A 16,443-nucleotide genomic window follows, 5' to 3' on the forward strand; every position below is an offset into this window, starting at 1 on the left:
ATAGTAACTACAGAAACATTGACAAAAACAGCCAAAGACTTTGACAAATTTTTAATCCCTGGCTTTTAAAGGATTTCAAAAAGAAAACGTCAAAATTTTCCCAAATTTCAAAAATTTTCACTTCAGATTAGAGATACTACAACTATTTAAGAAAAAGCATACACAGCCCAGTTGAAGTTGTGAAATAAATAGGAAATTAAACATTAAAAATCCAGTTACTGAGAACTGGTTGCAAATGACACATTCTTTAAATACCAGTGGGTTTACATTTGACTTGAAGACAACTCAGTGAAACTCACAGACCCAACACTCCTTCAGAATGCTACTGAACCATCATTCCATGCCTGAGTTTCCTAATGACCTCTTGTAGCTTCAGCATCCAATAAGCCGATGTGATTACAGCACAAAATAGATTGGCAGCAGGTTATGATTGCCACCATAAATTTTAGCTTCCAAAAATAAGCAGGAAGGGTAAATAACCTAGCTTAAAATAATCATCTGATAAAGCAAGTATTTTTCTAGCACTTACTTCCCATTGATGAGCAATGAATCACTTTTAAATGGAACTGCATATTGATGGTATAAAAATAGTATCGGTGAAAAAAATGTTAAAATCATATCAGTAATAGAGACACAAACACAGCAGCATGTTGTTGGCTTATTCAGACACTGCACAAACAGAAACATAATGCAAATCTAGATATTTAGCATATGATCTACATCTCTTTGGTTATTTACTCTGAATAGAACTACTGCGACACACTTCTAAAGCCTTTAATGTATCATAAAACTGGCAAGGCCCCTTCATTTACATAATTAAGGCAATTATGGCCATTATCATGAAATGCAACACAATATTAATGGTCTGAAGCTTCCAACTTTATAATCCATAAGTACTGGTTGGCATAGAGCAAAGAAGTCAAAGAACATATCCAAAAAAAAAACATTCTCTTATGACTATCTAAAATAGTTTAATAGAGTTTATTGTGCCGCACAGGCTAAACTTTACTAACAATTTGCATGTTTTGGAGACTCTAATACTGAAATTGTTCATGGATTGTTTAATGACCTACATTAAAATTAATGACTATCAAACACAAAATTATAAACAGCTTTAATGATCTTTCATCGTGATGATTTGTCTAATTCTCCTCTCTTAAAATTGCAGCAGCACATACAGAGAATATTCTTGGCGACAAAACTACAGGACGATACTGCAGTATCATCTACTGTGAAGATAAGCCTTCTTCAAACACCTAATAATCATGAACTTTCCTTTTTTTATTTTATACTACAAAACAAGGGGAAAGGAAATTTAAAAAATCAACCAGGCTAATGAAAACTTTCATAGTAAATCAATTAAAAGCAATCTCCCATAGAGTTTGTTTTCCCTCATGAAAACTATATGAATAGAGCATAGTTTATTTCAAAAAGGAAGAAAGCAACTCTGAATGAAAACTAAGTCTTGTCATTGTAAGACTTTACCTTAAAAAGCACCAGAATGTCTAAATGGTTCTGCCTGAACAGTCCATAAAAATTAAGGATTAAAAAAAAAAAAAAAAAAAAAAGCCAATAAATCCTAAGCCTCAAGCACATCATCCACTACATGTATGTTAGTTCACTCTCATATACTTATTTGGAATGAACCAAATAGTTTTACCTGAGACAAAGTCTGGAAAGTTCAATCCAAAAGCGTTCCCTATGGGCAGTATGGACAAGGCCCAGGAAATCCCATCTGTGCTTCTGCCCTCAAACATAACACTTCCATTTTCAAAGCCTCAGCTGGTACAGGACATACATTTGTGTCCGAGGATGAAAATACCCACACAGTGTGCAAAGACATAGCACTCACACTATCTTAGGTACTTAGAAATGAGAACAACATATTACTCCAATGCTTTTAACAGAGGGACAGATCCCTAATTACATGCCCATTTGCTGGTAACAGAAGAAATATCTCAAAGCACAGCACATGGGAAGCTAGGACTGCTTTTCACAGCCTTGACATCTGAAGAATTTTCCATTTAAATGTAAATTTGATGACCTGATATACCTGAGCTTGACAATCTGTATATTTGAGTATCCGAAATTCCAAAAGCAGTCATTAAATTTGGAAGGACTTGGAAATAACAAAGCAGCCCTACAGAAAGGCAAAGAGGAAGTTGTTCTGGAGAAGGCTGCTGTTGCAAAGAATTATTTCCAGCAATAGATATGTAATATCCCAGGTTTCCATTTAGCGTTAACTTCTTGTAATGTAGACAACACTCAGCAAGCAGTCTCTTCTAAGGATTTCACTTAATCCTGAAAACGCACAAAAAGAAAGTTCTTTTTCATAGAATCATAGAACAGGTTGGGTTGAAAGTAACTTTAAAGGTTATCCAGTCCCAACCTCCCTGCCATGGGCTGGAATGCCACCCACTAAATCAGTGATCTAGATCTTCCTCCTAACATCTAATCTAAATCTCCTCTCTTTTAGTTTAAAACCATTCCCCCTTGTTCCATCATTATCTGCCCAAGCAAAACGTTGCTCTCCAGCATTTTTATAAGACTCCTTTAAATACTGAAAAGCTGCAATAAGATCACCCTGGAGCCCTCTCTTCTCCAGGCTGAACAGCCCCAGCTCTCTCAGCCTGTCTTCACAGGAGAGGGGCTCCAGCCCTTCTATCATCTTTGAAGCCCTCCTCTGGACCCACTCTAACAGGTCCACATCTTTCTTGTGCTGGGGGCCCTAAACATGGATGCAACACTCCAGGTGGGGCCTCGCAAAGGCTGAGCAGAGGGGGACAATTCCCACTCTTGACCTGCTGGCCACTCCTCTGTTTATTTAGTTACTGTGGATCCTTTTATTTATATTCCTTATCCCAAATAGTCTAATGCCTGTAAGAATGGAAAGGAAGAAGTTTTGTTTGTTTGTTTGTTTTAGCTTAAAGGTCATTTGTTAATGACCTAACCAATTTGACTTATCTTTTTTGAATTATAAAGGCATTCAAAACAAAACGAATACACCCTTGTTCTTGTCCTGTTCCATGTAAAAGGTCTGAAGTTCTCCTCATACCAAAAACAGAGTTTGAAATTACAGGAGAAACACACAGTTGAAGCAAAAATAATAAATGTAGCAATCTCTTCAACCAAACAACAGGTCACACAGCTACATCTCAATTTCCCCAGCTCTTCAAACACAGCCACAGGTCCTCAGTATTTCTTATACATTTAACCTTCTAGTCTCATTAATCTGAATAAACTATTAGGTCCTTGAGCCATCTGCCAAGTCCAGGTATGCTTTGCTACATCACACACAGACAAGACCTGGCAAGCATCCCGTACCCCTCTCATTACCAACCCTTCCCTGGGTTACAGGGGAAGGAACCCTGCACACATGGTTTGCTCAGGCACAAGCTAGATAGGGGGAGCAGGGGATTGTGAGCATATAGGTCATAAACACCTTTTCATTCCAAATAAATTCTCTCTCATTTCACACCACACTGCATTAGATTACTACTAATTCAGGTGAAGAAGCCTATTTTGGGGGGGAAGTTTTAATATGGCATTTAATTAATAACTTTACTTTTCTCAGTGTCACGCAAGCAAAAACAAATTCTATTTAAGAATCAACAAAAGGTTCATAAAGAAAATCTATCTTAACATTGAAGGAATAAAATTTGTTCCATTAAGCTTCTGATATTACACAAACACAGTAATGAATATAACAGTCTTTTACAGATAGAATAATATAGAATTGTTGTGCTAGCAAATTCCCTTTAAATTATATCACAGATATGAAAATAATTTCTCGATACAAATGAATCCTCGCTAAGATTATTACTCTCCTATCTTAGGGAAAAAAAAAAAAAAAAACATTTCTAAAATATAAAGATTCTAAAGCAATAAAATCAGATTAAGCAATAGCGATTCCTATTACAGATCAAGTAAAAATGGTCTACAAGGCAGCTTATATACATCTCAGAGAGAAAAGAAAAGATATTCTTAATGGCCTGAGCCAATATCAAAGCATAAAAATCTACAATGCATCAATTTTCTCTTTACTTTCAAATGGCTTTGCTGTAAATATAATGCATACTTACAGCTCACAATTACTGTAAAAGTGCATGATGAATTAAGCAAAGTGAAAAATAGCATTTTAGCTTGCATGCCTGGACAAATATAGGTCTAAGATGAACTGCTTTTAGATTTGAAAGCGAATACTATGCATTACAGTATAAAAAGCAATAAAAGCAAAATGGACGTTTACTGCTAAGTCAATATCCTGTAAAGAACTAAAATGGATATACAATAATACATGTTACCTCTGTAGTTTCTTTAAAATCACAAAAGTTTTCAAAAACATTAGCTCTCCTACAGATGTCTTTTCCTCTAAAAAGGTAACTGAGCCACAACGTGAGAGTCTATCTACATTTAAATAAATGGCAACATTCACACCAACCCCAGTAGTTAAGGCAAGAAAGAAAATAATAGCCCAGGTCTGATTTTTGTGGTTAGACCACGAAGTGACATCACGCTCAGACAGTACATACCCAAATGAATGTGACAAATTTCTGGGTTTGAGTGCTTCCACTGATAGTTGTACACATGCATCTCTGGGTTCATTAAAAATTATTTTGAGGGAAATTTTCAAAAAATTTTAATGAAATTTAAGCAACTAAAGAAGTATAGAGGATTTCATTCACTTAATATCGCATTGTGTAGAATTGCGGTAGCAATTATATAACAAAGTATTTTATTGAATTACAAATACATGGTTGAGAAAAACAGTAGACTAGAAAGCTCACTATTACCTAAGGCAAATTTAACTAACATGTATCAAATGTTCCTCTGTCTATACCACCAAACTACTAAGTAAGACTCCTTCTTCCATTTATTGTGCATATTCATCTGAGACAGTTAACAAGAGAGTAACTTCTCCACGATGAAAAACAGCACACTTCTCTTAGTACTTCTTTTTATAGGGAAATCACATATTTTCTGAAACAAGTATGGCTTTGTAAAATTAGGTGCTATGATTAGATATTTTGTGAAATATTTTAAAACATACTAGTATATTTCTAAATACATCTCATACATACATCACATTAATAAAAAGCACTACAAAGCACTACAACCTAACATATATTTCATTTGAAGGGTCACTTTATTTGAGGTTTGGTAGTTAAATTTTAACCTTGACCACACAGCATGAATTTCTTCATCTTTGAGATGGGAATGTTGGCTTATTGTCTCTTATAATGGCTCTTCCTATTTCCTTTTCCATAACACAAATGCTGTTTTTGGCCCTAAATCTCTACATTTGTGAACTCTGGAAAACATTCAACATTCTCTTTGCACGCAAAGGGAGCAAAAGCTCTTTTTTTGCATTTACACCTGTACTGTATGAAGCATGGATGAGGTCATGCATTGAGAGGATGCTGGTATGTAAATAAAGTAAGAGGATTTGGGGGAGTGCTGTTTTGCTCTTTGTCAAAAAAGAAAAAAAAAAAAAGTTCCTATATTTGTTTTTCAAGCATCAATGCACACAGAATGTAACAGATTCCACAATGTCTTTAATCCTACTGTTACTTATCATCATCTCCTCACAGCAATTAACAATTCGGCAGTATTCAGTGTAAAGTAGGATGCAGCTGAGCCAGCAGATACGTTCTATGATTAGTCTTTCAAATATGCTAACTGAAAATATTTTCAGCATGAAGCATTGCCTTTTGACTTCCTTCTACCAAAAGTTTAGACTTAAAGAGCATAAACTTAATAGCAGCATCCTATGTTACCTATATTGTCCTCCCTAGATGATCAGATACAGAGAAGCCCATTCTTTCACAAATATGCCTACCTCTGATACTTTATTGAAAATACCAAGTATTGAAAATACCTTACTATAGAATTTATTAGAAATTCACTCAAAATTTTTTGTGAGGACTGCAGGACTTTCAACCAGTTCTGAGCTTTCTCAGTATGAGTGTATTTTCAGGTGGACCTTGACTGTATATTGGGACAGAATCCCAGCCTTGCTTCCATGAAGCATCCAAAGACATAAACTAGGAGGAAGCTATAGCACACATCAGCCAAATCCATAATATAGACTATATTAAGCTTCTGGGAAACCAGGAACCTGGGGATGTCATGACACATTTATCAGCATTACTGTAGCCCTAGAAGATAGACATAGATCACTGGTTTCCAAGCTTTTTGGATTTAAGGAAAATTATTTTTTTCCAACATCAGTATAGCAAATTCCTGCACAGTAAATTCTATCCAACTGACTACTGATTGTTTTTCTCAGATAGCCCTAAAAGCAATTTGTCCAGAGTTAAAGTTGTCAGCCATAAACTCATCTGCCACCCTGGCATTCGAAACATGTTTATTGAGAACATCCCTGTAAAAGCAGAAATGCCAGAAAAACACAGTGCTGTGAGATAGAAAGATGCACACTAGGAATTTGGTCCAGTCAAGAAAAAAAGACAGTCCAGCAAGAAAATCTTACCTCCTGCTTGTTTTTCATATTATTTATATGATATATATGTGTATATATATATATATATATATATATATATATATAATTTATTTAGTCAGTAGGCCTCCATATAATCTACATAACAAGTAAAGGAGAAACAGAAGTAAATGTCTTGGCTAAATAAGGAAATCTTACTGATACAATGAATGCAGTGAATAATCTCTTTCTATCTCAATTTCTGAAAGGATGAGGGACAATTTTCTTTCAAGGACTGACATATTCCTTTCTCTGCATCTTTCTGCAGCTTTTGAGAAATTTTAACTGCTACAGCTGACTCCAGAGGGCTATTGTCTGGATCCTCCTTTTTTATTTTCTGGAGGTTGGGGTGGGATTTAAAACTCAGTCCACCTCAGGGGTGGGGCATCCACAACCTCTCTGGGAAACCTGTTCCAGAGCCTCACCACCCTCTGAGTGAAAAAAGTTAACACAGCACAAGATAGTACAGTGGGCCAAGATACATTTTCAGAGTAATTCCATTATAATTAGAACTGACAAAGTCACTGAATAAAGCTGGACTAACATCAAAGTAGAGAGGTTTGTGCAAATTTTAAAACAGGTTTTTTGCCTTCATGTTTTACTCATGCTATATGAGAGAGAAAAAATGAAACTTTCCATTACGCATCCAGAACTTTTTCTTACGAAACATATTGATAATAATATCTTTATTCATTAAAATGTCTCAGTTTTTGAATTACATCACATATAATAAAAAGTATGAAGTAACACCAGCTGTCTCCTGAATGAGGGCCATTTCAATACATATTCAAAAATTAAAAATACAAAATGTAACAGGCTTTAATTTAATGGGTTGTGTTCACTGAATAGATTGTACATACTTATGTGAGAATATGAGTATATTGCTCTGAAGAGATACATTTTACAGTTCATGAAAAATTCAAAATAACAAAAGCAACATTAAATAAACTAGAAAGAAAGCCTTAATGCTTCTGGGATCATGGCAAGGTATCTCTGATTTTGTTATGCAATTGCAACGATCATTAATGGTGTTCATTAACATCAAAGGAAATTCACACATCTGAGAAAAGCATTTTGAATATATTAACGTGCATTATCGAATATTATTGCTAAGCATTAAGTTCCTTTGTGACTACATATAGTTTGTATGACTTCTTGCAGTTTTCCATGCCCTTATTAACTACTTATAATTACAAAATGGAATATTTCTTTCTTTTAAGAAGATAGTAGAATTCCTGTACCAAAGCCATGAAATGAATTCAGAACTTTTGAGAACACTCTCCCATCCCACCTCCTGTAATCATATGTTAAAACTTAAATTTTTGTCTTCTTAAGAATGCGATGTTGGCAATATGTACTTTTGTTATACTGTATTTTCTGTTTGAGCATCTAGTCATAGGCTTCAAATCAAATAGATACAAATCAAACGTGAATCAGTACTGGACTAGACAATCAGGAGGAATTCAATTAAGAATTTACTTCTACTTAATACTGACAGGGAAAACACATGGCTAAAAAAAATCCAATAAAAATTAGTAAAAAGTGCTTAATGACAAAAGAGCAGTCAGTAAAACTATTTTTGTTCTAAAAAAAAAAAATCAAAACTTTTTTTTAAGGAAACTCCCTAAATAAAAGGAAAATCTGTTAATGAGACAAGAAATCATTCTAGTACAAAAGCCCTGTCTCCTTCGCCTCTACTTCCTTATTATTAACTAGCTAAATTTTTCCTAAGGAAATTTTTCTGTTATTATTTTAACTTTAACTTGGCTGAAAGGAAATGAAGACTTAAGTGAAGTCAAAATAGCCACCTGCGAAGAGGTTCATAATACACTGTAATTTAGTGAAAGAGTAGATTAAGGTTGGTTAGTTGCAAAGTACTAAATGAAACCAAAACCTCAAATAATTGTGCTGTTGTGGTAGCTGCAAAAAGAGTTTAAATTGTGAACACTAACATGGAAGAAGGTAAGCCTGGGTGTGTGTCTGTGAATGCCTAAAAATCAAACTTTTGAACCCTCAAGCATAAAGCTAGCTGCAATTGGTGTGGACTGGCATAAATTCTGATAAAACCTGTACTAAACAAAAGTGGCATGTCACTTATTCTGCATTAAATAGAGAGACATGGGACAGAAATAACAATTAGGAGGATGATCACATGTGCCTTTGCACATAGAGTATTTAGGCTGGGAAAACAGTGTGGTAGAGACTGATGGACCCTGATAAGAAGAGTAAGTTTCCAGAAGGAAGTGGTCCATGAAAGATCCTGGGTGGTGGAAAGATACTGGAAATGAGGAAAGATCCTGGAGATCAAAGAGGTGTGTTGAGAAGAATGCTGGGGGATTCCCTAAGACCATGGCCAAAACCACTTGAGATAGGTAACTGCAAGCAGCTACACAGCAGGAACCGACATGACTTTCTACCTGGCTGTCCTAAGTCAGCAGTGATCTCTCTGCTTGGAAGGCACATTGAGATCCAGTGAAAGTAGCACTGGGTGTGCACGTGGGTGAGAGAGATGAAATCAAATATGGTAAAAGCTCTAATCCTGATGGTTCTTGAACAATCCTGGTATCCAGATGCACTGCAGGTTTCCATTTACTCTATCGCTCATGGCAGTTACAGAACATCATTGGAGATGCTATGTAGCACAGATACTAGAGTATGATCTCCTCCTAGTTTTAGATAGTGGAGGATAAGCATGCTTTATACCCAAGAGAAAAACAGAAAAAGGATTGCTTTGGTGTTTGTCTTCTAGATAGTTGAGGATGGATGGGAGGATGGACAATGGACTTGCTAGAAGGTAAAGCAGACAAGCTGTGCAGAATTAACAGCATCAAAGACTAATGTGATTTTGTACATCTTAAGAAAACAAGTGCAACATCTACATTTACCCTGTTGAATGTTTTCATCTCCTTATCCTAGTGATAGTTCATAAGCCTAAACTGTACATCATGCATATTTGCTAGTATGACCATCAGACTGAAGATCAGGACTAGCAAAAACACTGTCCTTTACGACAGGCGAAAGACAGGGCTTAGACTGCCTCAGCGCAAAAGGATCATACTCAATATATAGAGGAAAAAATGGTGCCTAGGTACTGCCAAGGGGACAGAAGTCTCCCCAGTCTTAAAAAATGCAGACAGTGTCACAGAAGCCTTCCTTGTTTCTAGTCCCACTTTACCAATAGAAAACAAAACCAACAAACAAGAAGAGCTTAGGAAAATGAAAACAAGTAGATTCCAGCTCAGTGAAATCCCTACATGCACAAATGTACAAGCCAGTTTGACCTGGATGCACCAAATCCCAAAGGACTATAGACTTTCATACCAAGAGTATTTTGTGGAAGTCCATAGATGTACTTGCTTCCTAGATATACCAAAATATAAAATAGGGCAGAATTCATCAGTCTTAACAAATGAAAAAAATGTTTTTGATCGGGGATATATTTTAGGAAACCCTCGCTTAAGTTATCCTTGAAACTGAAGCACTAATCTTACTTTGCCTCTTTGGTTTTGTCAAATTTCTAAGCAATTCACAGGTGCATATACAGCCAAGAACACTTAACAGACTTCAATTTAAAGAAAATAATTGGATTCTTAAGCAGAAAATTTGTATTCAGTTACAATAATGGCTGAAATTTCACTAATGATAGACAGCTCACTTTCATATTTCTCATGTCACCTGTCCTTTAGCTTTGTAAAGAAATGATATTTGAATTTCAATATTCCAGTAAAATGTAGCAGCTGGAAAAGCCCTGTTTTTTGCTTGCCCCAACAATCTGTTAGGACAGGATTAGTGTTAATTCCTATACTCATATAGGCTTTTTCTTCTTTCTCTTTTACATAACTAAGCATAAGTAATCTTGATCCTTTGGCAAAATAAATCTTCAAGAAGAGTTAATTCCTACCAGTACTAATTAAAAATAATTCCATTTTGCTGAAGCCAATAAAACTTATTTACAGGTTGTTTTCAATGTTAACATGGCGGAATACCAAAAACAGTCTGCTTAAGAGAACATACCAAGATAATAAATATCACCTGTAACAGGTGAAACAACTAAACATAGAGAAAATACTAATTTTATATTAGTAAAAAATGAGGATAATGATATTATATGCAAAAACTAAAAGAATGACAGGCCTACTATTCACAGAGAGATACTTCTTATCTGATTATCTGAACTTCAGTTCATGCCCACTGTTAAGCAAATATCCCTCCATCACTGCTGGAAAGGCAGAAATTGTTGCTAGTGCAGACCACAACCTCGTTACTATACTGTATGTCTTATACAAGGGGCCGTATTAACTGCATATGACTGTCTCTTCCACAATGTTTTTAATTCAGGCAGGCAATGAGAATAAACAACAGGTTATTCTTTATTTATTTACAGTTAGTACATGAAATTGTAAATTAATGTTTTAAAAAATGTCAAAGCTATATTGCTTTGCAGAGAGTTTTCAGCATGGGGAATATTTACTTATGCACATTTAATTAATATTTATACACATTCAATAATATTACAGAATACCAAGACTGACCTAAAGGGATGTTTCGGAGAAGTTTATTAATTGGCTTGTGTGCATGCAGCTCAATGTTCACAGTGCTCACCTTTGCTCCTTGTTCAAAGAACATTCATTCATTTTTTAAACTAGGAGAAAAAATCATTTTGGCAGCAGCTATAATGGAAGTGATAATGATTCACTGGCACAATAAATTCAGAATAGTACATCAAGCTTAATAGATTAGCATAATAAAATACCAATGTTAACATAAGCCAGGAATGCAGTCCTGGTTCCTTTTGTCCTTAAAAGGTTGCTATAGGAAAAAAAAAAAAATGTTCAAAAACTACATCTGGTGTATTTCCAACGAAGATACGTTGGAAATGTATGAGGATACAATTTGTGCATCACAGGTGTGACTAGACAGGAAGGAGAAAAAAAAATACACCTAGAAAAGAAATTTAAAGAAATACAAAATGCTGACCTCCAATCACGCTGTTCTTGGCAAATTCAGGTCCATGGTAGCCTAAAACCTCATGCTATGATAGCTTTATTTATGAGCACCAAAGATTATATCTTGTTTTGTTTAACAACAACCTTTCAAAGTCACCTGGGAATCACTGAAATACAAATATGCTTAAACCACATTTTTTTTTCTCCAGCTGCACCAGTGGCTAAGAAGCAGTAGTGCAAAGCAACTGCATTTTTCTGCAGCCTAATCTCATGCATGGTCCAAAAGGAAGCTGATTTATTCCTATCCACTTTTCAAAGAACTTACTTTTATATGACAGCCTTAACCAGTATTTCTATAGTTTAAGTGCAACTGCTTGCTCCCATAAGCTTTAATGAGGACTTTTTAAAGTTGCCTTTTTTTTTTTTCCTATTACACTACATTCTATTGAAAATTCAGTTGAAAGCAATAAGGAGCAAGGAATGATTTTTGTCTTAAGCACAGCTACAAGTATCCTGAGGAGTACTAAAGAGTAATAAAAGAACAACAACATGTCATATTAAAATAGCTGCACAGAAAATAACAGTGGTGTATTAATGTAGGTACAATTTCAAAAGTCACTGCAAAGAAAAGACCCTTGAATAAAACTCTTTTTTTTTAATAATCAATTGTTTGTGATCACTGTGCTGTTCTATGAACAAAACCTTATTTCCTTCTAGAAATGAGATGTTAAAAATATCACACAAATTATCATCACTCACCTCTCCTATCATTTCTCCCTGTACTTGTGGATTTGTCAGAAGGGCAAGGGCAACGTCCTTCACATTTCACTGAGATTTGTTTTCCTGAGACACAAGCTTGATAGTCTAATTTGCACTGCAAGGAAAGAAAATCACTATAATTAATATAAACATCTTTTATAATATTAATTAATCCTTAAGAATTTTGAAGGAATCTTTAATAAGGTGCTTAAATGTCAGTAGACATAGATGCTAGGAAAAATTCTGCCATATGTGCTACCTTTGTACTAAGAATCTGATTAGATAAAGGTATGAAGTTCTACTACCTAACCTGGCTGGAATTTCAGGCTCAATTCATGTATGAATGCACTTTTGTTGTTAAACTGATTTGGTTACATATACCAAACAGAATTAGACTGTACTGGTTTCATTTTCATTATATGAGCAAATATATACAAGGCATCAATATTCATTATTGATAGGAAGTAATTAATGGATTTACTACAGGATTTATGAATTCAAAATGACCTTCAAAATGACAGTATTCTAGTGAAAAGCAGTAACAAATAAAATAGAAATCTGTGGCTGATGCTATTCTAGACAGTAGCAGTCTTCTCTAATATGAAAAAAGATTCGTTTTGTGTGGTTCTGATCTGTATATTTATAGCTCTGATTCAGAAACCATACACAAATTAACTAAATATAATCAGGAAATGGTATTGTTGTTTCAAGCACATAAAACCACTATAGTTAATGTTCATATAAACATTATTAAAAATAACGTTATTATAAACATGGATATTTGTATTGAAAAACTGCACTGTTATTCCAAAGTAAATTCTTGATATACAGATCTATTGGTAGGATCTTTTACAAACATACAATCAGGAAAAAAAAAAAAAAAAGGGAAGGAAAAAAAAGAGAGTATCTGCAGAAGGGAAGGAGAAAGGGAAAAGGGGGAAAGAGGAAAAGGGAAAGGAAGATGGTTATAGAGAACATTTCATCTTTGAACAAAGGACTGAAGATGCCTCATTAGTCAGATAAAGGACATTTCAAGTGACGAATAAAAACAAAAAGTGTTTTCTATGCATCACACAATTTCAGAAAAACAATTTCAAAAGAATTTGTGCCTTATATTACCTGACTCATCTGCTGTTTTGGTATCCAGTGACAGTTTAATACAGTTATATTATACAATTATGAGGATTTCTGGTAAACCCTAAAGTTTAAGTTTCTCTCTCACCTAAACATGTGTAACAGGTTGGGGCACACATTACAGTTGCATAAAAAAGTCTGCTGAAAGATCACACAAGGTCTTCACTAGCATGCAGATATAATTGCCTAAACTCAGCTCCTCCCTGGGATTCTACAGAACTTTATCAACCTTTAATACTGCTGCACTCCTAACCTTGTCACACTGTCATGCAGTTCTCCACCCAGCACCAGCTGAGCTTCACCACTGTGTTGAAACAAAACCTCTTTGAACCACTTCCAATACCAAAAAGAAGAGATATTATAAAACAGAGAAAGGAATAACTGAAATTTTGTCCATTTGCATAAAATAATCATTCCAGCTCAGTTCAGAACATGTCACCTTCCCCCCCCCCCCCCCAAAAAAAAAAAAAAAAGCAGACTAGATCTGTTCCCATTGAAAACTGTACAAATATGACTGATGTCTCATAAAGGACCAGAAAATTAAAGCAAAGAAACCAGCTTTGCCTTCCCTACAGTAGTTGACTATGAAAAAAATGGCTACATACAGTATGCCTGACTGTAGAGGAAAGTGCCTGACTAGCCATGATGTCCACCAGACCTCTTTCCAGACAGTGCCTGACCTAATTCATATTTTAATACCTGAGACAATCTTCAGCATTGGTCGAATAGATCATACCCTGAAGTTAATAAATATTTCTGTGCAAGAGATATCTTCCCTTTTTTAAGATCTGAAAATTTTATTGTTTAATCCTAGTATCTTAAAGAGCCAAACCTACAAATACTTTGCCTTTAGGCTACTTGCAAAAAGAGCTTTATACTCCCGTTGGTGACTGAACTTAATGAGACCATCATTTGAAACTGGAATTATAAAACTATATATATATATATATACACACTATATACATATATATATACACACACACACACTGAGAACCAGAACATGAGGAACTCAGACCAAAGGAATACATTTTTGAGACTTAAGATTATTTTTTTTAAAGATTCTAGTGCTTCTATTCTGTTTCACTCAAATGTTGCTACAGAAACTAGTAAACACTTCAAAGTTGCTCCAGCTAACAAGGTAAGTATGATGTGTGAGTTCAGTCATTCTGATTTATTTTTCTTTAAAGTATCTACTTGGTTCTATTTGAAAGTAACATTGCCCTCTTAAATGTTAACAAAAACAATGCCTGGCACCTGTCACAGGACCTGATATCTGAGCTAGCGAGTGCAAGGTCAGTATTTAACACTTTTAACTCAGTATTCCCATTCACAGCTGTGCTACAATTTTACATTCACTCAACACATTCTGTGGAGAGGCAGGCAGCAGAGTTACATTCCCCATCTCCAGTAACAAAGCAAAATAACAGTGCTTGCGTAAGTCAGAAATGGATCAACAGGTTTTTCTTGCCTTTGTTCCACGAATCGACAATACACTGGGATACTGCAAAGGCAGCTCAATTAAAGGCAAGTTAAGATATCCCTCAACAGTAGTCTCAATGAACTAGCAGCAAAGTAAGTAACATTAAAAAAAAAAAAAAAAATCCATTAAAAAGAAAGGAATTTGTGGCATATGGTATATGAGGACACATTTAAAAGTAGTCTTAATCTGCTAGTAGAGGAAGCGTTGGGACCATGATGAAATCATTAATTTTATGGGAAAAAATATCTGACTACTTGAAACAGCAGAAAAATACATGAACATAAAACTAGTAAGTATAATGTTATATATAGCAATAAAATAATTGCAGTTTATTTGGCTTTATTATTTACATAGGGAAAATACATCATCACATAATTTTCAAGGAACTCATCTGTTGGATTTCATAATATTCCTTATGTAACTTGGTTTTATAAACTGTTAACTGCTTGTGCTATTTTCACCATAATCCCTTATATGCATGAAAAAAAAATCAATTTTACTTAGGAATATATCTAGTTTTTCTATCTTCTGATTCCTTTTTCCTCTTAGCTTATCAGTTTATAGCATGTCTCATTTTTATGTTTAATTCTAAGGACATTTCAACTGTTTGAATTTTCACATTTTGTTTCAAGACAGAAGAATAGGCATTTCTGACTTTAAAGCAATATGCTACACAATGATTAAAAAATTGTTTCAATACAGACAAAGAATATGTAGCATGTCAGGGTCTCTTGGCAATGTATTTCAGGATGAAAAGTTCCTCACTTCAGCACTGTAAAGGTTCCCATAGAAAGATGCCATTTGTTTACTTATATTCTGCCTGTTTGAAAACCTGCTCAGTTTTAAATAGACCCAACATTTTCCAACATTTGCCCTAAGTAGATGTTTAGTGAACTAGAGACAAGCAATTAAAATTTGTGGGAAGAACATCAAAGAATAGATGTCATCTTTAGACATGACTTATGCAGCTTTACTGTTATTACAGTAAAGATGAGAATAGTTATATTTGTGGAACAATTACGATGTATGTTATTTTGATATACATAAGCTCTGTTCTTCTAACTACTCTTATGGAGTTGGAAAGATTAAATGACATTAATATATTTCATTAAGCTCTGCTACCTTCAGTTCCAAAGTAGCTACCCTTCAACAGCTGCCAAACCGATCTCTCTACATTGCATGTACAAAGAACCCATTTTCACCCCCAAATGGAAAAAATATATAGTATTTTCTTTTCCATGGCAAAATAATGAAAAAAAAAGAAAATTCAAGGGGAAAAAAATGTAATTTTGTGTGCATTTGATTGGCATGAATAAAAGGGCAGAATACATTTTATTTTTTACAGTAAGTTCCAAAACTATCCCAACTTGCCTTATATTTGTAAACTGAACACCAAGTAAATATCATGCACTTCTGTACATATATATTCACCTTTAAGAAATCCCCAAATATGTTCTTGTGACCAATTGATCTAATTTTCAAGTGTGAATGAAAGTATGTGTGTGTATATACAGGAGGGACACTGAGAAAACCTGTGACTTGGGAAAACTTTTTGACTGAAAATAAACAAGAAACCTCTACAGAAAGGAGTAGTATGTCAGCATGAGTATCACATATACAGAGGTAAA

At 34.7% G+C, this 16,443-nt stretch overlaps 1 protein-coding gene across 2 annotated transcripts in view; it reads right to left on the minus strand.

Annotated features, from left to right (window-relative positions):
- SPOCK3 (SPARC (osteonectin), cwcv and kazal like domains proteoglycan 3) overlaps nucleotides 1–16,443 on the minus strand; it is a 189,621-nt gene that overhangs the window by 40,962 nt on the left and 132,216 nt on the right. For both annotated transcript variants that reach the window (XM_035323985.1, XM_035323984.1), the window contains one exon: nucleotides 12,202–12,316. In XM_035323985.1, the coding sequence (XP_035179876.1) occupies nucleotides 12,202–12,316 (115 nt within the window). The remainder of the gene's footprint in view (nucleotides 1–12,201; nucleotides 12,317–16,443) is intronic.

This window comes from Oxyura jamaicensis, chromosome 4 (genome assembly GCF_011077185.1).
Source record: "Oxyura jamaicensis isolate SHBP4307 breed ruddy duck chromosome 4, BPBGC_Ojam_1.0, whole genome shotgun sequence".
Taxonomy (NCBI): domain Eukaryota; kingdom Metazoa; phylum Chordata; class Aves; order Anseriformes; family Anatidae; genus Oxyura; species Oxyura jamaicensis.